General features: G+C 36.4%; 1 protein-coding gene and 1 long non-coding RNA gene across 2 annotated transcripts; one reads left to right on the top strand and one right to left on the bottom strand.

Moving 5' to 3' along the window:
- Positions 1-1,662: 1,662 nt before the first annotated feature.
- LOC120485621 (uncharacterized) lies at positions 1,663-26,271 on the top strand. Its single transcript, XR_005623945.2, has 3 exons — positions 1,663-1,758; positions 1,845-1,900; positions 25,609-26,271. It is a non-coding gene; the product is annotated as an uncharacterized LOC120485621 (long non-coding RNA).
- On the bottom strand, positions 10,568-12,280 carry LOC120470444 (4-galactosyl-N-acetylglucosaminide 3-alpha-L-fucosyltransferase 9-like). The gene has a single exon (XM_039660024.2). It carries the CDS (start codon positions 12,223-12,225, stop codon positions 11,029-11,031), a length of 1,197 nt encoding a protein of 398 aa, XP_039515958.2. The 5' UTR covers positions 12,226-12,280; the 3' UTR covers positions 10,568-11,028.
- Positions 26,272-26,798: the final 527 nt, after the last annotated feature.

Here is a 26,798-nt window from a genome sequence, read left to right as displayed (position 1 = left end):
TGTTACTTGTTCTGATAATTTTGTTATATTATTTGAACACATTCATTTAAGTGTGACTTAAAGGGTTCACCCCAAAAATGAAAATTGTACCATAATTTACTTGCACTCAAGCCATCCTAGGTGTTTATGACTTTCTTCTTTCAGCAAACTCAATTGGAGTATATATTGGAGAATATATATAGTTTGTGAACATATATATATATATATATATATATATATATATATATATATATATATATATTCTGGCTGTTCAAGCTTTATAATGAGAGTGACATGTGATTCTAGTTTTGAAAGTTATGTATTTTTTACAAAAACGCATCACTACAGAAGGCCTTTATTAACTCCTAGAGCTGTCTGGATTACTTTTATGATGAATGGATGCTTCAAAATCAATGCCGGGTACCATTCAATCCCATTATAAAGCTTGGAAGAGCCAGAATATATATATATATATATATATATATATAAATATATATATATATATATATATATATATATATATATTTTTATAAACTCCAGTTATTTTATAACTCCAGTTGTGTTTGCTGAATGAAGACTACATTATTAGTATAGTATATATATTCTAATGCTGGGTTTGAAACCAAATTTGGGTAAAATATTTTATATGTAAAAAAATTTTTTTAATCAACTGTACATTTTTTAATTGCATTTTAACCCAACATTTGGCTTTTTCCATATTTTACCCAAATTTGGGTTGAAACAACCCAGCATTTTTAGACATGATTATTTATAAAAACATAAAATATGCAGCTTTTATTCACTTGTTATAAAGAATAAAAAAAAAACTGCAGATTATTTAATCAATCGTTACAAACATTTAAAGAAATTAGGTCGAAGGAAACACTTCAATTCAGAGATATCAATCACTGTAGTATACTGAACTGGATTGGCTATCTGTGAAACAGTGCAGTAAACAAGACTACTGGGAACCATATGGTCTGTGCTGGGAACTGAAGACAGATTGCATAAAAGCAGCGTCTAAACGTCTCACGACTGCTCTCTGGAGGAGGAAGTCAGACAGCTGTCAGCTGCCCTGGTAGCTTGTTGCTTTAGTCCAGGATATTATCTACAACAAGTGTGCACAAAGTGAGAACCCTTGCGCATGCGTAGTAAAAGTATAACCTGTAGAAAAACGACGTTTTAAACCTTATTTTAGGGCAAAGTCATCATTACTGCTGTATCTATACATGCAGTGTTTATATCCCGGTGACCAGTGAAAGTGCAGTTCTGACTCTCTGCCCATTCAACAAGACCAGGCTCCGCTGTCATCACCGGCGGCCATCTTGTCACAGACAAGCTGATGTAAGATGAGTGGTCAGCACGAACACAAATACTCTTATCTCGTTGAAATCTTGACGGATTTACAAACGGTTTGGTTTCTTACAAACGTTATTAACGTGGCTATAATTATCTGATAATTATCGGATGATTATTTATTTATACACCTTTTATTCATAAGTATGCAGTGTCATAACTACATCTCTGACGTTTATAACAAAACAAACCGTTTGAAAATCGGTAGAAAATTGAGCAAGTTATGGTCATTTAAATAGTACATGTACCATTAACACAATGTTACGAGTGAGCGAGCTATCTGTGACAAGATGGCCGCCAGGTGCAGACGTCGACCTCCTGCCTGGAGGCGTTGCCAAGATGGCGGTCGAATGGCATGACAGGACTGAGTGCGTCCCTCCCGTAGGTGCGTCCATCTCAGCGCCGGCCAGCGCGCGAAACAAAGTATGTTTGAATTTAGCAGTTAGTTAATCACGTGATGCACTGGCCGTTCTAATCACACCGGTGACCGGTTTGTTCGTATGTTCCAGGGACCAGCCAAGAAGACTGATCACACCGGTGAGATCGTACACGTGTAAGGGTTAAGGTGAGTCCATTTTCGACTGAAAGTTCAATTTATTTGTCTTTGAATCAACGTGGAAACGACGTCTCTCATGACATCGAAACAACGTTGATCATGGCATTGTTTTGCTCATAATGTTGAACCAACATCAGACAGCATTCTTCAAAGCTAAATGAAAATCGATGCAATTGGTTTGCTTTCCTAACGTTGAAACAACGTTGATTTCAAGTTGATTCTCCGTTAGTTTTGAAGATTGACGCATCCGACGTTGGTTCAACGTTAATTCGATGAGCAAAACAATGTCAGATCAATGTTGTTTCAATGTCATGTTTCCACGTTGATTCAATGTCAGTTTGCTATCTGAAAAGTGTAATCTTGAGGTAACTTAAAAGTGTCTGCTTTCTTATTCCCTTCTGCCAACACCCGGCCTGAACAAAAGAGCCTGGAGAAATTATTAAAAAGGATAAAACAATAATGCTAATAACATTTCAATTATGAACTGAAGAGCAGTAGAGCAGAGCCCTTTCATTTTCATATTATTTAAGTTATTGCATCCTTATGTGGATAAACCTTGTTTGTTTAATGTTTCGAGAACAACTGATTTGTTTCGTATTTTTGAAATTCAATAAAAACGTAGGAATATAAATAAATAGTTCGGCAGTGATTGCTCTTAAAAGCTTTTGTAACTTTCGCCCATCAAGATACACCATGACAAACCCGACATTTTTCTTTCCTTTTTTTTTTTTTTGATAAACCGATTTGAGCCATATGGACTTGTAATATAAAATTTAACTGTAAATAACAGGGTTCATGTTAATGCATTAAAATTAACCAAACAGTGAAGAAACATACAGCTTTAAAATATGAGTAATGGGCCTTTGGCAATTGTCAGCAAATAATTTACTTTAAACTTAAATTAACATCTAATTGCTAACAAGAGATATATATTTCCTGTAAAATGTTTGTCATAGGCCTATACATATGTGACCCTTGACCACAAAACCTGTCACGTATAGGTACATTTTTTGAAATTGACATCTGATAGCTGAATAAATTATCTAAAAGCTTTCCACCTTTTTGAAAATCTGGAATCTGAAGGTGCAAAAAAAAAAAAAAATTGAAACATTGAGAAAATCACATTTATGTTTGCGATTGTGCATTCACATACAAAAATAAATGTTTTGTATACTGTTCTTACAGTAGGAAATTTACAAAATGTCTTCATGGAACATGATCTATCTGTTGGCATTAAAGAAAAATCGATAACATTTTCACCCATACAATGTATTGCTGGCTATTTCCCCAAATATGCTGCTTGTGATTGATTTTGTGATCCAGGCTCACATATTAAAATTAATTTGGTACATTCAATTGATTATAAGTGACAGTAACGACTGTAAAATGGTTACATAATTCTTAAAATATATATATTTTTCTTTCAAAATGAAGACAAATCTATCATGATTTACACCAAGGGTAAGACCCTTAGAGATTTAAATTTGCATTCATAATGTTGCTATTATGACATGGGCCAATTTTGTAATATTTAAAAAACATAAATATTAATTGGAAGTCATTTATACATTAAAAGTTTGCCTCAGTTGTAGGGTAAGATGGCCTCTTTGAATAATTTTACATTTTGTTCAACAATTAAACAATTAATATTTCTATTTATTTCCTAAAATAACACATTGGAAGATGCATCATCAATCTGCTTGCTAAACTTATTTTACACTTTAAAAATAAATGTACATTGTTTTTAAGGGGGCATCTTCCCCCACGTTACCATATAATAAGTTGGACAACTGTTCAACAGCAAAAATATTTAGAAATGTTTCTTGCAGCAAATCAGCATTTTTGAATGATTTCTCGAGGATCCTGTGATTCTGAAATGGAGTAATGGAGCTTTGCAAGGAATTTCAATTTGAAATGCATAAAAAAGTTAGATATTTATTTTTAAATGTAGTAATATTTTACAATATTTCATATTTTGTAAATATCTGTACTTTTTTCAAATAAATGCAGCTCTGGTAAGCATACAGTAAGAGACTTCTCCCTTTGAAGCTAAAGTCATCAAACACACTTCAGACATGTCTCCAGTTGACCTGCAGAGGGCAGTATAATACATGTATGTAGATATTACAAGGGAGCAGTAGGACAGGTAGCAGAATTTTTTTGTTTTTCAAATGTGTGTAGTGGAGAGGCGGGACCATTGAAACACTTTTCAGATAAACGTCGTTTTCTAAGATAAGGTTACAGATAGATATTTTTTTGGTTTTGTTTTTGTAATCAACAACTCACATGTGTTCTCTAAAGTATTATGTGTTATTCAGTACAAACATAGAATGATTTAAGTAACAATTGACTTTGAACGGGAATAGGCGATAAGCCGTGCGCATTTTGTGTGCTCTTTCTAATATGCTATTTTGACGATTCCATTTACAATTCATATTCTTGCATTTCTTCCTTAAATCATATTGAGTGTTTGCTAATTGAATACCCTGTGAAGAAAACAAGGCCAACCGCGGTTTTCCTATGACCAGATGTATCCAATATTATAAAGCTGCAGACTCGGAGTTTGCATCTACAGTCCCCCACGCAGAATCCCGCATTCTCAGACCCCTCGTTTTTCCGAACACAGCGCCTCCTGCTGTTCGAAAGATCGTATAACACCCGCCCACAAAGTACAGCGCATGATTATCCAAATGCAATTAAAAACAATAGGATGCAATATTACGGTCTCCAAATAAATTATCCAATAAATATTTGCGTTCCCTGCATAATGCATGTGCCAAAAAAACTCATTGTTACTGATGGAAGGGATACAATTACAGATTAAACTATCTTCTGAAAAATAGCATGTGATATTATATTGCTACAATGTATTTTTATATATTATATTTTTTAATCAAATTCCAATTTTTCTTTCAGGTTATGTGGGGAATGGGGATCAATGTGTTATCGGGTATGTTACAGGAATCACTAACCCGTCGATCTTGGAAGAGATCTAAGTCGATCGTGAAGAGTTTTCAAAATCAGAGAAAAAAAGCCTATAGTAAATGGTGTCTATGGGATGCAGAGGCGCGCGCTGTTACGATCACGTCATTTTTGCGCTCATGCGGACGCGTCGAGTATAAACAAGGCTTTACGCTTTACCCAGCTTAGCCACAGTAACAGCTCATATTAGCTAGCTGAACTTTTACTACCCTGTTAGAAAAAAATATATAGTTGCATAGTTTCATGTAGTTCTTCTCCCTCGCTGTATTATGGGTTTGCTATGTGGGGAGAAATGTTGGCTGGTTGCATTTGTGAGACAATCAGCTGATTACTATTATTATATTAAATTCTATATTAAAACCCTTGATCCTCACCTGACTATGGCTTTGTAAACTTTATCTATGATGTGGTTTATAATGGACTGTGGCACAGAAACAATGACAATGTTACACACTCTTGTCTTACTCTCTGCTGTCTCAGCCGACGAGATGTTTGTCCCGTTTTAGCAACCGTAGCTTCTTCGAAAGGGAGGGGTGAGCAGTGGGCTGAGCCCTTAGTGCAAACCTGGTGCAAACTCGCAACCGAACAATCCCACACTGCACCTTTAATGAAGAATGTTTTATCCACTACCTTTCCTTGAACTATGAGGTGCTCCTTGATATAGAGGGCTTAGATTGCAATTATGCCCATTTAATATTATCGATTAACTTACCCGATATAACCGATTAGTGCAGGCTACTGTTGTGGTCATGGTTGTCATGTCATTGTCGACTCATCCATGTATGCTCTGATTGGTGGTAGTCGCATCCCAGTGTCACAGTGTCTGGTGTGTGTTTCCCTGGGTGTCCACTAGAGGTCTCTTCCCCATGTCGTCATCCACTCATCATGAACTGTAATTCCCATAATCCTTTGTCTGCACTCATCTGAACATTGCACACAGCAGTTTCCCATCATCCTGTTAGTTCTCTGTGTATAAATACCCGGTCTGTTTCTGTGTTCATTGTGGATTCCTTGTTTTCTGTTGTGTTGCACTTCCCTGTTCCACTTTGTTTTGTTTCTTTATTGGACAGTTTGTATGGATTTTGACCCTTGCCTGGCTGACCACAGATACGGATTACCATAAACTGCACTTGGATCTTCCTTTTGTGTGCGTTCCGTGACACCCAGAGGCCAAGCGCTCTCCTCCTACTACCCATCTTGAATGATTACTTCCATTAAAGCCAGTGGATAAATGGTGCATCCTGCCATTATTCCAAACTCTAAGCATTGCCATGAAGTGCTGAATTCTGGAGTTGAAAAGCTAAATTGCAAATCACTAAATTTGTTATTGACATTGGTACTCTGAAAAAATCTAATGCTCCCCAAAGAAGCTCATGTGACACTGAACCATATGCATTAGCCAAATCTAGGAATGTCACATGGAGCTCCTTACTCTCGTTTTTAGCTGATTGAATTTGTTGCCAGATAACATTGATGTGTTCTAAGCATCCTGAGAACTTTGACTAAATTTGAATAACAAATTTATTAAAATCCAGTGGAGAAGTGCATCCTGCCATGCCATTATTCCAACATCTAGGCTAAGCATTGCCAGTAGGGATGCACATTATCGATTATTAATTCATTAATCATTAATTGACCGTATCTATCGATTAACGATTAACTGATAAGTGGCTATTTTTCTGAGAATGTACATGTCTCACTGTATCAATAGTGTCTTCAACATAAAAAGCAAAATATTACTTATATACTGAATAAAAATGCATGTTACATTGCCCAAATGATGTTTTATTGTAACAGTTGGGATATGGTACAGAATGGCATTTATGTAGTTTAACAAAATAAATTATCCACAGAAAATTTAAATACATAAAAAAAAAATATTTGTGCACTGGCTCACCTGTTGCAAACATTAAGCAATCTAAAATAAATGTTAATAAAAATCCATGGGTAGGCTTAGCCTTAATATATTACAGTACATAATAATCTATCTGGTAAACTACTTGTATGAAAAACTTGAAACATTAGCAGCAGCTCTTATAATCCCCCTTGTTCTAGTAGGATTCCAACGCCGCCTCAGATGCGTGCTTGTCAGAATGTGTTGTGGACGCGCACTGAAAACAGCAACCAAACCCAATGAATTCACAACGATTTAATAAAATAGTGTTCTGATGTTATCTTATATGACAGTCACAAATTAATCATCGTTATTACTAGAGCATTGATGCTGCTTGAGCACTTTCGTTATTTAAATCAAAGAAACACAACCGATATGAGTAGTCAGATGTATACGAAATGAACATAATATTACAAATAATATCTTCAAAATGACGTGAATGCACAAGTGAACTTGAACCAAGTTACGTGCCATTCAGAATGACTTAATGTTGTGCACGCGCTCTTCCTGGAACGCGACAGGGCAACTAAACCCAAATTATTCACCAAGTTTTATTACAATATTGTTCTCTTTATAATGTTATGTAATATGACACTCCCAATAGTCGTCGGCTACATTGCCGTTTGAGCTGCGCGCGCTAAAGATCACGCTTCAATTCTTAACCAAATACATCCAATATGTGATAAATCAGATATAGACGTGTACACATAATAAACTATTACAACTTACATTTGCATAAAACAAAAGGCCGCGAATACACACGCAAACGTAGTCTCAAACATAATAGAGTGCCGAAGTGATGGCGTCACTTTGTAGGACAACCCGGAAGCTAGCGGCGCGTGGGTTCCCTTGGTCGAAAAGCAAATGCATTTCCCCCCATAGACTTTTGGAAAATCGCAAAAATAAGATCTGTGTTTAACAAAGAGTTGCGACCCTTACACGTTTTGTCTAGCAAGATAATCTTTACAAGGTAATCCAAAATGTATACATTTTGAAGCATATATAAAGATTTTAAAAAACACAATCAGACACAATAAAGTTTAAAAAAACCACAAGCAGGTTATAAATGTGTGTTCTATGTCATAGATCAAAACGTGAAAATATTTAGAGGCTTTGTTCACCACAGACCTTATTTCAGGCGATTTAGCAAAAACCCGTTCAAAAATCCCACAGGATTTAGAGCGAGGGAACCGTAATGCTAAAATGCTAACTCACTTCCGCGTTTTGGCCTACAGAGTGACGTCGTAACTTCGGCACTCTATTAAAGGGTTAGTTCACCCAAAAATGAAAATTAAGTCATTAATTACTCACCCCCATGCTGTACCAACCCCGTAAGACCTTCGTTCGTCTTCGGAACACAAATGAAGATATTTTTGATTAATTTTGAGAGCTGCATAACTACCACATTGGCTGCCTAAGGGACTGCCTCTTGACGGCCCAGAAAGTCAATGAAGAAAATGTTTAAATATCCCAAGTGACTACCGTGGCTCAACTATATGTTTATCAAGCGACGAGAATACTTTTTGTGTGAAAAAACAAACAAAAATAACGAGTTTATTCGACTATTTCTTTTCTTCCTTGTAGGCCAGAAACGAGAGTTCCTTAGATTTCCACGACGCATACGCGAGAACTGATCTGAAGTAGTTGAAAAAGATAGCAATTCCCGCGCATGCGTCGTGGAAATCTAAGGAACTCTCGTCGCTTGATAAACATATAGTTGAGCCACGGTAGTCACTTGGGATATTTAAACATTTTCTTCATTGACTTTCTGGGCCGTCAAGAGGCAGTCCCTTAGGAGCCAATGTGGTAGTTATACAGCTCTCAAATTGAATCAAAAATATCTTCATTTGTGTTCCGAAGACGAACGAAGGTCTTACGGGGTTGGTACAGCATGGGGGTGAGTAATTAATGACTTAATTTTCATTTTTGGGTGAACTAACCCTTTAACTCCTGCACGCTTGGTTACATTTCGCGGTTGAGCAGCAGGCACGCGCATAGACCTGATTAATCGATGATCGATCCGTTTGATCGATTAATGTATTATTGAAAATTAATCGATTAATCGTTGACATCCCTAATTGCCTGGTAGTGCTGAATTCTAGAGTTGAGAAACTAAATTGATGATTGAATTTTTTGCCAGATAACATTACATTGATGTTTTCTTTAAGCATCCTGAGAACCCTGGAATGTCCACTTTTTGAACTGAAGTGTCAATGAAGCCATTCTTGGTAGGTGGACAATCTTTGGGAAATAATGCTGAAGGAAATAGCAACGGAAATGTGAACGGAACTCCATTAGGCCCTGGAGATGATGAAGCCCTTCCCTTTCTCACAGCCTCCTCTACCTCTTTCCACTTTGCACAGACCTCCATTTGGTATTCTGGTGGATTGATAGGTGGGATGTCTGATGGAATTGAAATAGGCTCATACCTTTTTGCATCTGTATGCGTTTCCTCCAAATATGTCTCTAGCTCAACCCTAGATGCTTTTAAAGGGATCCAACACCCAAAAATGAAAGTTATGTCATCATTTAATCACCCTTAAGTTGTTACGAACCTGTATAAGTGTCTTTCTTCTGCTGAACACAAAGGAAGATACTTTGAAGAACGATTGGAACTTTGGCACCATTGACTTCCATAGTATTTCTTTTTTCTACTATGGAAGACAATGTAATGGTGCCAAACAACTGTTTGGTTCCATCCATTCTTCAAAATATCTTCCTTTGTGTTCAGCAGAAGACTGAATTTCTTACATTTTTGCAACAATTTGAACCCTTTAAAGTGCCATTCTTCTCATTGGTAAATAACTTCTTTACGAATTTGAATGGGTCTTTATAGAAATTAGCACTCGCACGTTCCTTCTTTTTGTACCGTTTCCGTAGGCGCTCAGCTCTGCGTAATGTTGCAAGTTTATCTTTTATGGCCCTTTGTAAGAGATTGAGTCCCCTCTTCTGACTTTGCTCTCCTCTTCTCCATTATTTCCTCAACTGTCTCCTTTCTCTAACTAACCCTTCAATTTTCTGCTGCCGTCTAGACATTCCAGGAGTAGTTTGGCTGAACTCGAACTCAAAACTCGAAAGATGATCTAATCATTTCTCTTTCCGGCCCTGCTGCATCACACGGCACGGCCCAGCAGACAGCACAGATTAGAGTCGGACACTGACGAGTCGACAACTAACGTCTCTAACTAACAAAATAGTAATAACTCTCAAGGTCATTTGTCCTGGTTCAGCTCACATTCATTGAGCTGTCCTAGCAGAATAACCACTGGTCTAGTTCATCACATTAACAATCAACATGGACAATCCCGGTTGTCAAAACGCGTGGAACAAGACTTTTTGTCCTCATTATAAACAATAAATCTACTTCATATTTTAAAATCTACTTCAGTTTTGACTGAAAAATGTGCTTGCATTATACTAGAAAATTATATAACAATATTTGAAGACATATATATATATATATATATAATTTATTATTATATTTTTTTAATGCCCTCAGTCTCCAAATTCTTTTTGTGGCCTCTGTGTGTGATCTTTTGTAATGATGTGAAATTGCGTGACATTTGGTAAGTCATCTGATCCTATGATTAGTGCTTCGTAGTGTTTAATTAAAGGTTGTCATCCCGATGATGCATGTTTCTGTTTTTGTTCAGCACCTCGTTGTGTTGAATGGGCTGGTACATACCAGTACCCTGACAATCCCAGTACAATTGGCAGGTTCACTTGTACAAACCAGTTGAACTTGAACCACTTGGATTCTAAACTGTGTTTTGTCTGTAGGTTTTTTTTTTTTTTTTTTTTCAGATGTTAGCCAATATAATTCTCTTGCCCTCAAGTCTTCACATTATTCTTTATCCAGAGTGGATAAATGAGCCCATTGAGAAACGGCCTTAGTAAACGTTTTAGGAAGTGACTGGAGCAGCCAATGTGAATCAGTAGGCTGTTTCAGTTTATTAAACTACAATCTTATATATTCATTTTTGAAACGTTATACTGTATAAAAAACAGCTTTACCTTGTGCCATCTCGTCTGTCAGGTATTTTATAGATGCAAACTCACCTTTCTGTGAAAATTCACCTTTTTGTAACCATACAATCAGAATATGTATTACATTCTGCGGAAAAAAACAAACATTTTTTTATTTTGTTCTTTGAAGCATTTTAATCCCCGCAAACAGGTATAAAATAACACATTTTTTTATACATTTATAATGGTTTATGAATCTAATGCTGGTCAGTCAGCATCCTCTTAAAGTGTCCCTCTAACCCCAGTACCAGCTGTTGATATCTTTGACCACTGTGTAGTGCTTATTCTTTTTAATATGGTCACAAACCCGGCAGGCGTGGGCAAGACCGAATGATGTTTGCTTTGAAATAAAATGCTTTCTCCAGGTGAAGTACTGCCTGTACAAGTCCTCGTTTTGGTCCATGAGTTTCAGATGATCAGCCAGTTCTTTTGGGGATGGAAAGTCATCCACATGGATGAAGGCTTCACTTGGTATTAACTGCTCATAGTTCTCTCTCGGTGGACCAATAACGACAGGAACGGTACCAATCTCAAGAGGGTTAAACACCTTCTCAGTTATGTAGTCTCTGTGAATGGAATTCTCAAACGACAAGTAGAATTTGCAAGTGTGCATCAAATTTATATAATCATCATTACTCATTGGTTTGTTGAAGTGTCCTCCATAGGCATCTACATTAATGTATTTCACTAACTCATTAAAGTATTGTGAACGCCTAAAGTTTGGATTATAGTGACTTACTACCCAGCAAACTAATTTATCCTTCTTCGGGATAGTGTAATTTTTCTCTTCCTCTGTGGCCTCTGAGAGCCAACCGTAAGGTACAGGAATATCTGAATCGCGGCGGTAACTTGAAGTCAGATTAAACAGATCCTTTAGCGGGGGATGTAGAGCTGAATTAGTTGGAGACTCCATATTCCACCATATCCACTTCTGGTAGGCAGGTCGTGGAAGTTTCGGCATGTTGGATAAATCCCCACTGATATCTCTATGATGAATCATAACCCCGTGTGCTTGGTTATACAGACTTCTGTCATCTGTTAAACGACAGCCATGGATATTGTAAGCCGAACTGCAGGGTCCTAAGCCAAAGCTAACACCAAAAGGCCACATCCAGATCAATATAATGGTTTCTGGTTCTTCTTTCTCAGCAGTAGTCAAGGATTTTGATGCAGATGTTGTCATCGGGGGTTTATCCACAGGGATATTCACAGTGCATGTGAAGTTCTGCATCTTAAGAACACCGAGGCATGTGTTTGTGCTGATGTTATTTATCCGGCCAGGACAACTGAACAAGTTTATGGGTGAATATTTGAATTTCGCTGGTGTGAGGTAAGACATATAGACTATAAAACATACCAACACAAACAAGGCAAATAATATGCTCCGTTTGGTTTTGGAAGGAGCTTCTGGCATCATTTTGTATGTTGACATTCACTAATGCAGGGAAGAAGATAGAGCATGCATTAATAATTGGCTTAAAATATCTTAAAATAAGCTTTAAAATACGTAAATGGTCATCTAGTTTTTTTATAGGAATTTATTATTTATTATATTTTACTCTTATATGCCTGTGGAATATTATTTATCATTTTAATATCTGGTTTGTTTCTTTATGATAAAAAGTCTCTTTTAATATAATTTAAAGGGCACATACAAAATCCACTTTTTTAGCAATTAAATGCATTTTGTTGTATATTTGGAGTGTTTATAAGTACAGAAAAGATGAAATTATTCTCTTCAGGTGCTTCGATTTTATCTTTATATTCTGTTTTGGTCATATTTTTCAACCTGTTCAGATTTTTCTGTTCTCCAATACGTTTTTTTGAACAATTACGTCACAGTATTTGCAGCGGAACTGACAAATAAGGACATCGACTACCGGTCCAACACTTCGAGCAATCCACCATTATTATTTCTCGCTCCGATTTTGTAGTCCGAGCTCAATGATGCAGAAGTTACGAGAGGGCACGTCAAAATGTTCGGTTGTTGGATGTAGTGACCTGAAGCACTTCAAAGATCCCCACTTCAACAACCTCCGCCAGTATACAGAAGGGTTTGCCGATCGACTTCGTCTGAAAGAGGGGTAAATTCCTTCTATCATTTAGCTGCTGTGTTTTCTGATGCTTTTCTACACGCAAGTTATTATATTATTAATAATACAGATTTTTAGTGGTAAGATTGGACCGTAGTCATTTATCTTGTCAGTGTGCTTGTTTTAACAAGAGAAATAGTCGACTTTCACTAATAACACAACATAGTTAACTTACATACCACTGCATCCATTTGGAGACGTTGTTCTGCAGGTTCGTCGTCGTCTTTTTCAAATCGCTCGCTCTTGCTCGAATATGTAAGGCTTGATGGACAAGTCTTCCGTTGTTGACATTTTGTTAACGTGTGACTAAAAATGTTCTTTGAAGCTATACTACAATAATGGCCGAACGCAGGGAGTTGAACCGACCGTGAACTCAGCGACCTGGAAAGCGGGCGGGAAAAGACGCAACTCCTTTTTACTTAAAGGGGCCGCTTTGAAACGGGTCGCTCACAGACGCACATCAGAAAAGGGGTAGAAAAGGGGCCTGTGGAGCTATAATAATGAGGAATTCAGACCCAAGCATTGCAGTTATGCTTTATATAGACCACAACTGTATGATTTATAAGTAAAAATGAATGATTTAAAAGCATGATATGTAGCCTTTAAGGTTCATGACATGAATTTTTTTTTTCCTTGATCTTTTGGCATGCAAGTTTCATAGCTTAAAAACATCCTCCTCATTATAAACAAAGCATTTATGTAAAGGGATACTCCACCGGTTTTTGTTTTTTTTTCTCTTTTTCATTTTAAACTATGTTATTCCCTTAATTAAGACGAGTTGATACCTCTGTCGTCTCAGTGCGTGCACTCAATCGCTCTGGTGTAGACACTTTGATCGCACTTAACTAGCCCAGATCATTCAATATAGGCCAAGCAGTGAAGCGACCAAACACCTCCACGTTTCCTCATTTAAATACAATTACACGAGTAACTCGACCTAGGACGGTGACACAAAATAAAGCGTTGCGCTTTTCTAAGCGTGTAAAGTGGATAACTATATTGTATGGCGAAATACCACTGCAAGTGCTTGGGAGCACTTCGACTCGGCAAATGAGAGAAGACATGGCTCTTCTCATTCAACACTGCTGGAAAAATTTTCCAATTAAGAGTTAAAAAGGAAAAACAAATGGATGCAAAAGTACACAGACCACAATTTTTTAGTCACCACTTTAGTTGAGGGGCCACACACATGATGAAGTCATTGATAAATAATGCTTAGTTAATCATGACTTCTGTATTTGAATGTCAACAAAATTTGTGTGCTATGAGCTGTGATTGGATTTTGGGGTCTGTTCAATACAGTAGAAAATGGTCACTTTAGACATTCTACTAACTATAAGTAACTTTTCATGTCAACTAAGTGTCATTAGAGTATTAGTAGGCTTTAGTAGACTGTCAGTAGACTGTGTTAGGGTTCAGGTTAGGAGAATAAGTTGACTTGTAGTTGCTAAGTTACTTGCAGTCAGTTGAATGTCTGTTGGGGGACCAACAAAATAAAGTGTAAGCAGATATTAAGCTGACAGTCTACTAATACTCTAATGATAGTTAGTTGACATATAGCGGCAAAGTTACTTATAGTTAGTTGAATGTCTAAAGTGGACTATCAAAATAAAGTGTTACCAATGGTTTTAACCTTTGCGGTAAAACCTGTTTCTTTCTTCTGTTGAACACAAAAGATATTGAAGAATGTTACCAACCAAACAGTAGCCATTGATTGCCGTAGTGTTTTAAGGCTATCATTAACTGTTTGTTTACCAGGATTCTTCTACCTTTTTTTGTGTTTGATTTAAAGGGATATCCGGCCAAAAATGAAAGTTCTGTTATCACTTACTCACCCTCAAGTTGCTGCAAACCTGTATGAATTTCTTTCTTCTACTGAACACAAAGGAAGATTTTTTTTAAATAGAACGATTGGAACCAAACTGTTGTTTGGCACCATTGACTTCCATAGTAGAAAAAAAATACTATGGAAGTAAATGGTGCCAAAGTTTCAATCGTTCTTCAAAATATCTTCCTTTGTGTTCAGCAGAAGAAATAGAGATATGCATAGATAATAGGCCCATTAGTGTTCAGCCAACTAAAAATACTTTGTTCTGTAACTTATGATTTGAACGTAATCTTTTGAGTTGCGTGGACTTCAGTGCCTGTTTGTGGACTACATGTTACTTCTTGTCTTGATGACTCATGGGGCGGCCGCGGTGGACACTGGTGGCTGGTGTTGTCAGATTGGGTGTTTTTTTTCCCCACTACATATCAAGGCCTATTCACATGTTTTAACCGTTTTTTTTTCACCTGGAAGGCTCTATAAAATCTGGCATCCTATTGAACGAAGTTAAACTGAAAGAGGGTGCGTTCACAGACACCTGAATGAACGTGTTCAATCTAGCGTTCATCAGGCAGTAATTAACCTAGCCTACTACTGTAGGTTTTTCATGCTACTTGTCCTTATTTATTAGATACCAGTGCTTATTTATTAGTTACTAGTACTTATTAGATACTAGTACTTATTCATTAGATACTGGTACTTATTTAAATAGTGACTAGTAACTATTCTTTTGTTACTAAATAAATTTTTTTTGCCATTGACTTCTATAGGGATCTGTCATTCAGATATCAACGATTCAGTTCTGACTAGTATTTATTAGGGGCCAAGCACCGAAGGTGCGGAGGCACCTATTGTATCTGTTCCCGTTCTTATTATTCTTTTTCTTCCGCTCTTGGAGTCTATGGCAGCTCATAGGACCGATTGCGGGAAACATGTTTTGGTTTGACATTCTGATAGAGGACAGTCCCAACATCAAATACACCAATTTTGGTGTTTCTAAGTCATTCCCTCTAGCGCCACTACCTGTCCAAAGTTCACTTTTATTTTGCTCATAACTTTTGAACCGTTAAGGCAAACCCCAAAATTCTCAAGATTCCACAGCTCATGATGATTCGATGGCACCCTATGACATTTTCCGTTATGAAAATATGGCCGCCATTTTGAATTGTCCAAAAAACCTACTTTTGCGAACTCGTCCTAGACGGTTTTTCAGATTTTCACCAAAATCACACCAGACCATTTCCAGTCAGTGCTGACAAAAAGTTGTACAATTCAAATTAATTCGTCAAATAATTTTTTTGATAAACGCTCGAACAAATTTTACGTTGCACTTGCAAAAACAGTTGTAAGGCTGTATCTTCGCAATGGTTTATCGTATTCAGACCAAACTTGGTACATGTTATCACGAGCATGACCTGAGGCTACAAGCAGCGTTTTGGCGCAGTGCCCACCTACTGGTCTGGACATGTGAAAAATGGCTATTTTTGCTCATAACTTCTGAACGGTTTTTCCAAAAATCTTAAAAGTGGTCTCATTAGATTCAGGGCGTCATGCCGAGTCGACTGATGTCCAATTTTCCCAGATCGGCCATTTGGGCTGTCGGCCATTTTCAATTATATGCTAAAATGCTGTATTTTTTGAACACATCAACAAATTGTTACGAAACTCGGTTTGGGTCATCAGTACGATGCCCTGAAGGAGCCTGAGAAGTTTCGAAACAGCACCACCTAGTGGTGAATGTTTTTCAAACGCTTATATCTTTGGGTGTGGTGTGGTTAACTTATTTTCATAGGAGTCATCTTTTTGAGTTCCTGAATCGTTGCCGAGTCCAACGATACCAAACATGCTGGGTTTCGTCTAACGGTTTGTGTAGCGTTGCAATTTTGCGTGAAAAAAACATTTTGCTATATCTACGAAACCGCTTGTCCGATCGAGACGAAGCCACCTTCAAAAGTTTGGAAACATAGGTCGACAACTATTTGCTAATGCTCAAATTCGAAAATATTGATAGTAAGGGGTAGTAAAATTCAAACAAAGTCATGTGTCAGTCATTTTTTATGTGTTTTCATAGAAATGTCTATAACTCTGAGGACAAAATAGTGGGACTGAGCCTCTTGGTTGCGCTACAATAGAACAAAACATGAAATTCCCATTGACTTCAATACAGTTTTGTGAAATAAAATGCTATACTAAACAAATGCATTGGTGTAATATTACAAATCTCAGAATGATACTAGTACTTATTCATTATATACAAGTACTTATTCATTAGATACTAGTAGGCTGCTTATTCAATAGATACTAGTACCTATTTATTAGATAAGCCTACTAGTATTTATTACAAATGTTACTGGTAAGAATTTTTATTTTACTAGAAAATTTTTGAATTGAACTCTACAGTGGCTGTTCTGACTATTCATAACATACGACAAGTAAAAATGCAGTTGTGACTAGTAAGATAAGTTTAGTTACTAGTGACAATTACAAAAGATACTAGTGTCTAATAAATAAGTAATAGTATCTTACTGTAAAAAAAAATCTTTTCATGATTAGTAATCACAACATTTTTTCTTTTGTCAAATCAACTTAAATAATTTATTTAGTTCAGATAACATAATTTTGAGTTTCTGATGATTAAATCATTCTCCTTCATTGTTTTAACTCACTTTGTCCATTTCAATGAACTTAAAATTTTAAAGGGGTCATGAACTGGCTTTTAAAATGTTATTATATTGTTGTCTGACGTTCACTTGGTTTTTGCATTCAAAAACATCAAAATGAATAAGTAATAGGCTATTTTGTACCCAAGTTGTGAGCCTTCCTGAAAAACGGTCGGTTTTTATGGGCGTATCGCACTGAAGACTAGGAAATAAACGCCCACTGCTTTGAGTGGATAACAGTTTTGCATATTATAATGAGTTTAACTCACCCGTCGGTGCAGGTGGGGGAAAACATCCAATGTTGTCAAATGGCAACCGGATTTGCCCATACATGTTCAACCAAGAGTCCGTGTGTTGCACAATTCCTTTTCAGATCCAATATAGATGGAACTGCACTGTTCTTCACTCTTAATCGGTCTGCAAATCCAGTCTTGTTTACAAAACAATCCTCAGTGAAATGAAGCGAACAGACGACGATGTTTTACCCTCATCAGCTGGAACGTCATTAAAAATAAAGTTTATCCATGCAGTCCTATTGGAATCCAGAGGAAGCTTATGCAGCGACTATCTTCTTCAACAACCAGGCGCTTCACAATATTCTGTATTGCTCGGTAGATCGATCCGGTTTGTCATCACGAGGTAGGCATGTATGTTAGGCTAGCTATGTGTGTAATGCGCGAATTGGTGGGCGGGGCTAAACCTGCCGTGTTGAAGTAGGTGTTGATCTTCTTCTGCGGGGGTGGTGTTTTAACCCCTTCGACATCATAGTTCCCCACTTTTCAAAACGAGACGTTTTCAGAGGCTGGTGTAAATAAAAGCTTTTATTGGACTAACAAGGATGTTTTCAGTTCTGAAACTTACAGGATATTCTTATAATATGATGACCTCTTAGATATCAAAAGCTCAAGGGAAATTTGATTTCACAGTTCATCACCCCTTTAAGGCAAGCAGGTTACTTACTTTTTACTTACTTACTTTAAGTTAAACCAACAATATTTTTTACAGTGTATCTAATGAATAAGTACTAGTATATTTTAAAAATATACTAGTCAAAATTGGAACACTTATTAGTCATAAATTAATAGATGATTTTAAAAAAGAATAGCTATTATCTATTAATTTGCAGAGATCTTCAACCTCATAAGGAACTAGTAAGGAAATATTAAGAGATGTCTTCTTTCAAGCAGATTATTACATAAACATGACTACTCTGAACCATCCAATCAGATTTCATATGGTAATGCAGGCTTAACTAAGGCTATAGAAGAAGTTAATTGGTTAAGGGGAGAAAATGTTTAATACGGCCATACATACAATGTGGGGATTGAAGACAGCACCCTGGATTGGTTCAAGTCCTATCTAGATGCCAGAACTTTTTCTGTTAGTTTGGATGGGCTTTCTTCTTCTGTTTCTGTTTTGAATTATGGAGTCCCTCAGGGCTCCATTCTGTCTCCAGCTTTGTTCTCGTTGTATCTGCTTCCTTTGGGGACTATCTTCTCTAAACATGGGGTGTCATTTCATTTTTATGCTGATGACACCCAGATTTATCTGCCTCTAAAGAAAAACGATAAAAAGGGATTAAGCTTATTATCGGCGTGTGTGTCTGATGTGAAATCCTGGTTTTCCTCAAATTTTTTGCACCTAAACGAGAGCAAAACTGAAGCTATCGTTTTTAGTACCCCAGGAGTCTCTATTGGTCCAAATGCTGACCTGGGAGTTTTGGTCCCCTATGTTAAACCCTCAGTGACAAACTTGGGTCTTATTTTTGATTCTGCTCTTAAATTTGACAAACAGATAAGTGCCGTAGTTAAATCTAGTTTCTTTCAACTAAGACTATTATCTAAGGCAAAGAGCTTTTTGACATTTGCAGAGTTTGAGAGAGTGATTCATTTGTTCATTTCATCTAGACTTGACTATTGTAATTCTCTTTATATTGGAATGAGCCAGTCCAATATTAGTCGTCTTCAGATGGTCAAAAATGCAGCAGCCAGACTTTTGACTGGCACAAGGAAGTTTGATCATGTCACCCCAATACTTCGTTCGTTGCACTGGCTACCAGTTTGTCATAGAATAGAATTTAAAATTTTGCTTTTTGTTTTTAAAGCCATGAACAATTTAGCTCCAAGCTATCTGTCTGATCTTTTGAAACTAAATGACTGTACTAGATCATTGAGGTCATCTCAACAAAGATTGTTGATGGTTCCAAGATCAAGGCTGAAGACGAGAGGTGACCGTGCTTTTTCGGTTGTTGGTCCAAAACTATGGAATAGTCTTCCTGTATCTTTAAGATTAATATCCTCTGAGTCTGTTTTTAAATCTAAGTTAAAAACCTACCTGTTTTCACTGGCCTACAAGTGTCCTTGATTTAATGTTGAATGGTCAAATTGGTGGTTTCGATGTAAACACCCCCCCCCCCTTTACTCATTAGTTTTGCGGTCAGTCTTGTTGTTTTTTTTACGATATTTTATTTCTTCTGTACAGCACAATGTTCAACTACTGTTGTTTTTATTGTGCTTTATAAATAAAAGTTGATTGATTGATTGATTGATACTGAAAACATGACCAATAATAAAATCTAAACAACAGTTAAAAAACGTTTCATGATTACCAGCCAAACAACCACAAACCAGAGATTGTGACTTTTGCTCGCTCTCTCTCTCTCTCTCTCTCTCTCTCTCTCTCTCTCTCTCTCTCTCTCTCTCTCTCTCTCTCTCTCTCTCTCTCTCTCTCTCTCTCTCTCTCTCTCTTTCTAACATGCATTTTTGTAAATTTGTTCAACAACCTCCGACATGCTGCACCTTAATTCTTTCTCCTCCTCTCCTTCCATTTCCTGTCATCTCCCCATAATATGTTGTTGGTGCACTAATATTCAACACATAATTTGCATACTGAAAATATGTACTAAATAGTACTATTATCTATTAAGGTCTAAAATGTTACTAGTAATTAAAAAAAAAAAGCTCTAGTTCTATTTTTTCAAGTTGGGTATAATTAAATACTAGACACTATTGGAATAAGTACTAGTATCTAATAAATAAGGACTAGTATCTAATGAATAAGGACTAGTATCTAATAAATAAGGACTAGTATCTAATGAATAAGTACTAGTATCTAAAGAAAAGGCACTAGTACCTAAATAATAATCATTAGTAGCTAATGAATAAGCACTAGTAACTAACAAATAAGTACTAGTACTTAATGAAATATATACTAATATCTAAAAAATAAGTAGTAGCATGAAAATAGAGACTAGTAGGTTAAAATGATTAAATGTTATAACAGCTTGCCATAGTACGTTCAGTTCAAGTTCGCTTGAAGTATCATTCAATGAACGCGTTCAGGTACAACACTTTACAGTGTATATATAATATATATACACACACTTTTAGGTTAGATGTGATTAATCCTGATTTGACAGCATATACGTTATCTCTGAACCTCAAGAAACCTATTAAAATAATACATTTTTAAAAATCCATGTCATGTGCCCTTTAAGGTTTTAACAGGAAACAAACAGACATGATAGTTAAGGATAAGTTATATAAACCCCATTAAAATGACAGCAATTGTATTTCTCAGCAATTTACATGTACATCATAGTTGTTGTTTTTTTCTTTTATTATTATTATTATTTTTTGTTGGATAAGGTTTAAATTTTAATGTACACAGAAAAAAAAAAATAAAAATCTTCCTTGTTTCCATCTATTAACTTGTTATAGTCTTTATGATATTTAAGGAAGATCCAAAAAGATCATTTTTTTTAACATAGCTATCTCATCAGCAGAAACAAAATACTTTGACTTACCTGTCTTTAGTCGAGACAATTAAAATGATGTGTGATTGTTAGGCAGGTCCTTTGGGAGAGTCCACACTAGTCTAGTGAGTTTTCAAAACTGTGACGCTTTGCATTATACAAATATTGAAAGGCAAAGCTGTTGTAGGATTGAGACACACTTAGATTTTTTCATCACTTCACAAAAACTGCTGAAAAGAAGTGATTTTTCACATGGTATTTTCTTTGCTTGTGTTCTAAAATATCATAAATCAATAATATCCATAAGTGGTTTATATTTTCCACAATTCACTCAAACGTAAGGTGCATTTTTGTCTCAAATGTACCCATTTCGAGTATATACCATAGGTTACGATTCTGCCGGTGGTTGCCTATAGCCCTCCCACCCCTAGTTATTATACACATGAAACAAATGCCCGTTTATCTCTTATGTTAAATGTGATGGTTTCATTCTTGCAGCTACTATATTACAATACATACAGTATATTGACCTGCATTCAATTTAAATTTAACATTCTAATGGTGGAACTTTTGTTTAACAAATCAGAGATTGTGGGTTCTGACATTGTTGCAGCATCTCTCTTCTCAGTCTGTCAGTAACGGTCTGTTTAGTTCCCTTCTCTATGAAGCCCCTCCTTCTGAAAAGAGCACTGTGATCTGATTGGTCGGCTGTTTTGTCAACCACTTTCAGTGTGTTTCTTACCTCTTACTATAACTGCAAGTTTCAAAACACTGCTAACTGATGATCAGGGGTTCTAACTTCTAATCCGACCTCGTATAGTCCCCTCGAATCCGTAATTTCTTTACAATTTAAAGGTACGGTGTTATATCGTCTGTCAATCATGATGAAAGTGCGAACATGAGTCCAGTTTAGAGTGAAGGATATCCGCCGAGATTTGTGCTCGCGCATTACTTGTTTACGCTCTCTCGACGCTCATAAAAATTGGTTAAAATTGTACAGTTCAGACACCCATTATGTGACATTGTTTACAAGCTGTTTTATTGACGTCTTTCCAGGGTTGAAACTAGACGTGCCGGTATTCGGTAATGCGATAAATCGCGGTAATGAATATGCACGATATTGTTATCGCGGGCTCTTCAAAATACCATGAAAAATAATAGATTCAAATTTAGACTTTTAGAGCACGCATTAGCTTATTTTCCATCAACCGCTCAAACACTGCGTATGTGCTGCGCAAAACACGCGCGCACTCTGATGTAAACAATCCCCACATGTATAAGCACTGTTGGCATGCGGCAGTGCGCACTAGTCTAATGTAAACAATCCTCACATGGAGAAGAAGCATGGCGGAACGCTCCCGACGATTTATCCCCGCAGGGCTACCAACTCTCACACATTCAGCTTGAGACTTTCAGACAGGGCGCAGAATACGCCCTGTCTATAATATTTTAATAATAATTTTATAAATAAAGTTAGTAATTTAAGGAAAGGTTTTAGAACACAAGATTTTAATTACTGTGATCTTATCAAAAATGAAATCATGGCTGATAAAATGTGCAATTTTAACTTTAATTGTGTGCAAACTGCAGAAGTGATGGCCCTGTTAAAGTCTCTTCCAACACATGGTAGTCCAGGCACAGACAATTTGGACAGTCTAGTATTGAATAAAACAGCTGAATATATAGCTGCTCCTTTGTGTCATATATTTAATCAGTGTATGGCGAGTGGGATTTATCCATCTCTGTGGAAGGAATCGAAAATTATTCCATGGATAAAAGACAATCGATTATCTTATAATGGACATAACTGTAGGCCTATAAGTATTCTGCCTGCAATCAGTAAAGTTATGGAAAGAATTATTCATACACAAATTTGTAATTATTTTCAGAATAATAATTTGATGACTATGTTTCAGCATGCATATAGAAAGGCACATTCCACCTGTACAGCGCTTAGAAGTATGGATAATTCTGAATTAGTTGGTGTGGTTATGTTGGATTTCAGCGCTGCTTTTGATGTAATAGACCATCATATTTTAATTGAGAAATTGAAGAGCTACGGCTTCTCTCCTTCTGCGGTTGCACTAATGAAAAGTTATCTTTCACATAGAACTCAGCGGGTTTTTTATAATGGTTCTTTATCTAATTACAAAGGTTTAGTCTGTGGTTTACTACAAGGAAGTTGCTTGGGTCCTCTTTTGTTTTCAGTCTTTATTAATGATTTGCCCTTAACTGTCAAAAAAGCATCAATGACAATGTTTGCAGATGACTCAACTGTTTACTATGCTTCAGACTCATGTGACAAACTTAATCATGTTCTGTCTATAGAATTGGATGCAGTGTATAAGTGGGTTAGTAGAAACAAATTAGCCTTAAATTTATCCAAAACTAAAATTATGATCATTGGATCAAAACAAAAATTGAGGCTTGGATCGGAATTAAAGTTACATATAGCCGGGCAAAGAATAGAACAGGTAGAAAAAGCTAAACTGTTGGGTGTGGTGATTGATAGTAGTCTTTCTTGGACGGAACACATAAATACTATTGTTAACCGAATGGGATGTGGCATTGCAGTAACAAAAAAATTTTGTAATCATGTGAATCAGAAAACTCTAAAAACAGTAACAGAGTCACTAGTAATATTATGTCACTTGTCTTACTGCATTGAGGTGTGGTCCTCTGCATCCAAAAAGGATTTGACAAATTCAGGTTGTGCAAAATAAAGCGGCAAGACTTGTTCTGGGCTGCTCAGTTAAAACAAGTAGAGACCAGATGTATTCTACTCTTTCTTTCATGGCTCACTTTAGACCAAAGAATAACAGTTACTTTAAGCACTATGATATATAAAACAACAACAATAAAAATGCCTATTTATCTATTTAATCAATTAGTGTATTGTAACTCAGTGCACAATCATAACACCAGAAAGGCAAATAACGGTCACATAATGACCCCCTATCCAAAAACGAATTTTATGAAGAAAACCGTCCTGTATAGAGCTTGTGTCATCTAGAATAACATTCCCATTGAAGTTCGTCAGATTTGTAATAAGCTGTCATTTAAAAGAAGTCTAAGGTGCTATGTGTTGATGTAGGTTTTTATATATTTTCTTTTTTCTTGATTATGATAATTGTAAATGTATTTTTCGCCTTGTCATGAATTGAAATTAGAAGATTGTATGTATGTACATGTGTATGTCTTTATGCATGTATGTATATATATATGAAATGTGTATATGATAACTGTGATGATTGAAATGTTGTTGTTGTAATGTAAATTTTTAGAATGGACCCCAGGAAGACTAGCTGACTGTACAGACTTTCAGCTAATGGGATCCTTAAAAATAAACAAATAAATAAACGCGCAGGGATGTTTTGTTGCTGCGTCGACCTGAATCGACCAACACACGCCGGGGTTAAAATTCAAAATAGTTAAACTTTTTATTTGTAAAATAGCAAATCGTGTTGTATCTGAAGGGCAACGTTGAAACAAGCGGCTAGCGTCGCGCATTCCGCGTCCTGTCTGAAAGGCGCTTAACGCATTTGACACTTTTCACATGCTCTCCCACAGATAAAAATCACAAAGCAAAGAGCACACTGACACCAACAGACTACTAATATTAGGGCCTACCTAATATCCAAATGAGTCAATATTGAATTAAGACTGAAGTCAAATCCAAGAATTTAATTGAATAATACAAACAGTAAACTACCAGTCATTGTACCATGTAAACATTGCAACATGTTGTCTCTAAACTTGAAACAATTCGGTGGAGTTACCATATGTTTTGAAAATCACAATTACACATTGTGATGTAAGTTGTTTTTTTTTTTGTTTTTTTTTAGAGACCGACAATGCATCTGTTTTTCTTGAGCATTAAAATATCGTGATAATACCGCATACCGTGATAAAAGCTCAATCAATTAACAGCAGCATGAAAATTTGAGACCGGCACATGCCTTGAAACCTTATAGTGAAGTGTTAACATTTTGTTCTTTTGGGACAATGAGAATAAAACAATTGCTACTACAATTTACTTAAAAATATTTAATTGGGCCAACGACACGGTTTGATAAACTACGTTTTTCCATTGGCTCAACACATTATTTCTGATTGACCCTATGTTAACAGACTGGCCACAATTAATAAAATTCAATTCACAAAAATTCAGTTACACCAATTGAAAAACTTAGATGTGACTTAGTAGTCACTAGAAAATTTTGAGCTGGAGAGGTTTGAATTTTTTTACAGTGTCTGACTAATTGTTCTGGGTAATTTCAGCAGAAAGGCAGCTCAAGTATTCTCAGTCAGGGGTCTAATTAGGTTCTCATTTTGTTTGCTGTGCAATGAAGCGCCCAGTTTCAGTTAGTTCCTTGTTCTGCATTGTTTGTTGTGAGTGTTTATGTTGGCTGTGTTTCAATCTCCTGTCTTTCCTTTTGAGTTTCAAATTAAAGAAGGTTTTAACCATTCCTTGTCTTCGTAGGCTATTGACTACAGCCAACCATGACGGAATGCAGAACCCAAAGACAAAAATGGCTGAAGATCACCTCCTCTCCCTCTGTCAAGAACTTGCCTCCCTGGCTCCCTGATCCTGTATTGCCGGTACCACCCTTGAAGCTTTCTCTTCTGCACTTTTCCAGCCTCCATGGCACCATTTGGCATGGTAAATGATAACTGAATGATAATAATGTCCATATCAACTGTCCTACCCACAACCATAAACACGCTTGCCAAAGCCACATAGTTTACCGTGATCATGTTGATATGAGAATATACTGAAAGGAAAGTGTAACTAAGTTCATTAAATACATTCGGAATATGCACACATCCATTCTTAATCTTATGCCTAATATGCTGAAAACGGCACTGGGTGAGTTTGTTTGCATGCCTGTACAGTATTGTACAGTTAGCTAGATACATTTTTTATATTTTAAATTCATGCTTGGCTTCTGTAAACTAATACCTGCCGCCTTGGATTTTAATTGGCCAATCTCAGTCATTGTCATTGACGAGTGCTGTTTGACCACTGATTGGCTCAGGTGAGATGAGTCAGTTTTCTTGACATGGTACAGTCTTCCCAAAACCAAAGTACAGTTATTATTTATTTTACAAATTTTATTATACACCATGAATACTGGGGTACAAAAAAAACGGCTTGGGCATTGGGCTTGGTTACCCAGGGCGGTCGCTAGAGGGGGAAAAGGTTGTGATGATTTCAATGGGGGGGAACCTAATCCAACAGCAACAACCCCAGCTCCAGCCCTGCGTTTACTTCATTGGTGGGTGTACGGTCATGAGAAAAGAAGGATGTGAGACTTGCAGGAAATGTTAAAATCCACAATAGTTTATAAAAGGAAGTTTGTTTCAAATGGTTAAGATACAAGTCACAGATACATTTGAGAAAGGTTTATCGTTTGTGTAAAATCATGGCTTTTCTCCTGAGTACCCTAGGTAAGTTTTTTTTAGGAAACATGAGTCGATTTTGGATACGAAACCTGTGTTGGCTCTTTAAATTATTCTAGGGAGTAGGATTCTTTCAAAACACTTCTGCTTTGCCAGTCATAATATATTTTTAATGTTTTTGAAACATTGACAAATCTGATGTAATAATGTTGCACATTATACAGTGACTAAATTGAGCAGCATTAATTCTGTACATTAGTTTATAGCTAA

This window comes from Pimephales promelas, chromosome 18, assembly GCF_988280905.1.
Source record: "Pimephales promelas chromosome 18, fPimPro1.hap1.1, whole genome shotgun sequence".
NCBI lineage: Eukaryota > Metazoa > Chordata > Actinopteri > Cypriniformes > Leuciscidae > Pimephales > Pimephales promelas.
The sequence above is the reverse complement of the archived record's forward strand: the minus strand, read 5'-3'. Positions and strand labels throughout refer to the sequence as shown.

Excerpts from the sequence above, each read along its gene's own strand:
- LOC120470444 (XM_039660024.2), bottom strand. The coding sequence starts at position 12,225 with ATGTCAACATACAAAATGATGCCAGAAGCTCCTTCCAAAACCAAACGG.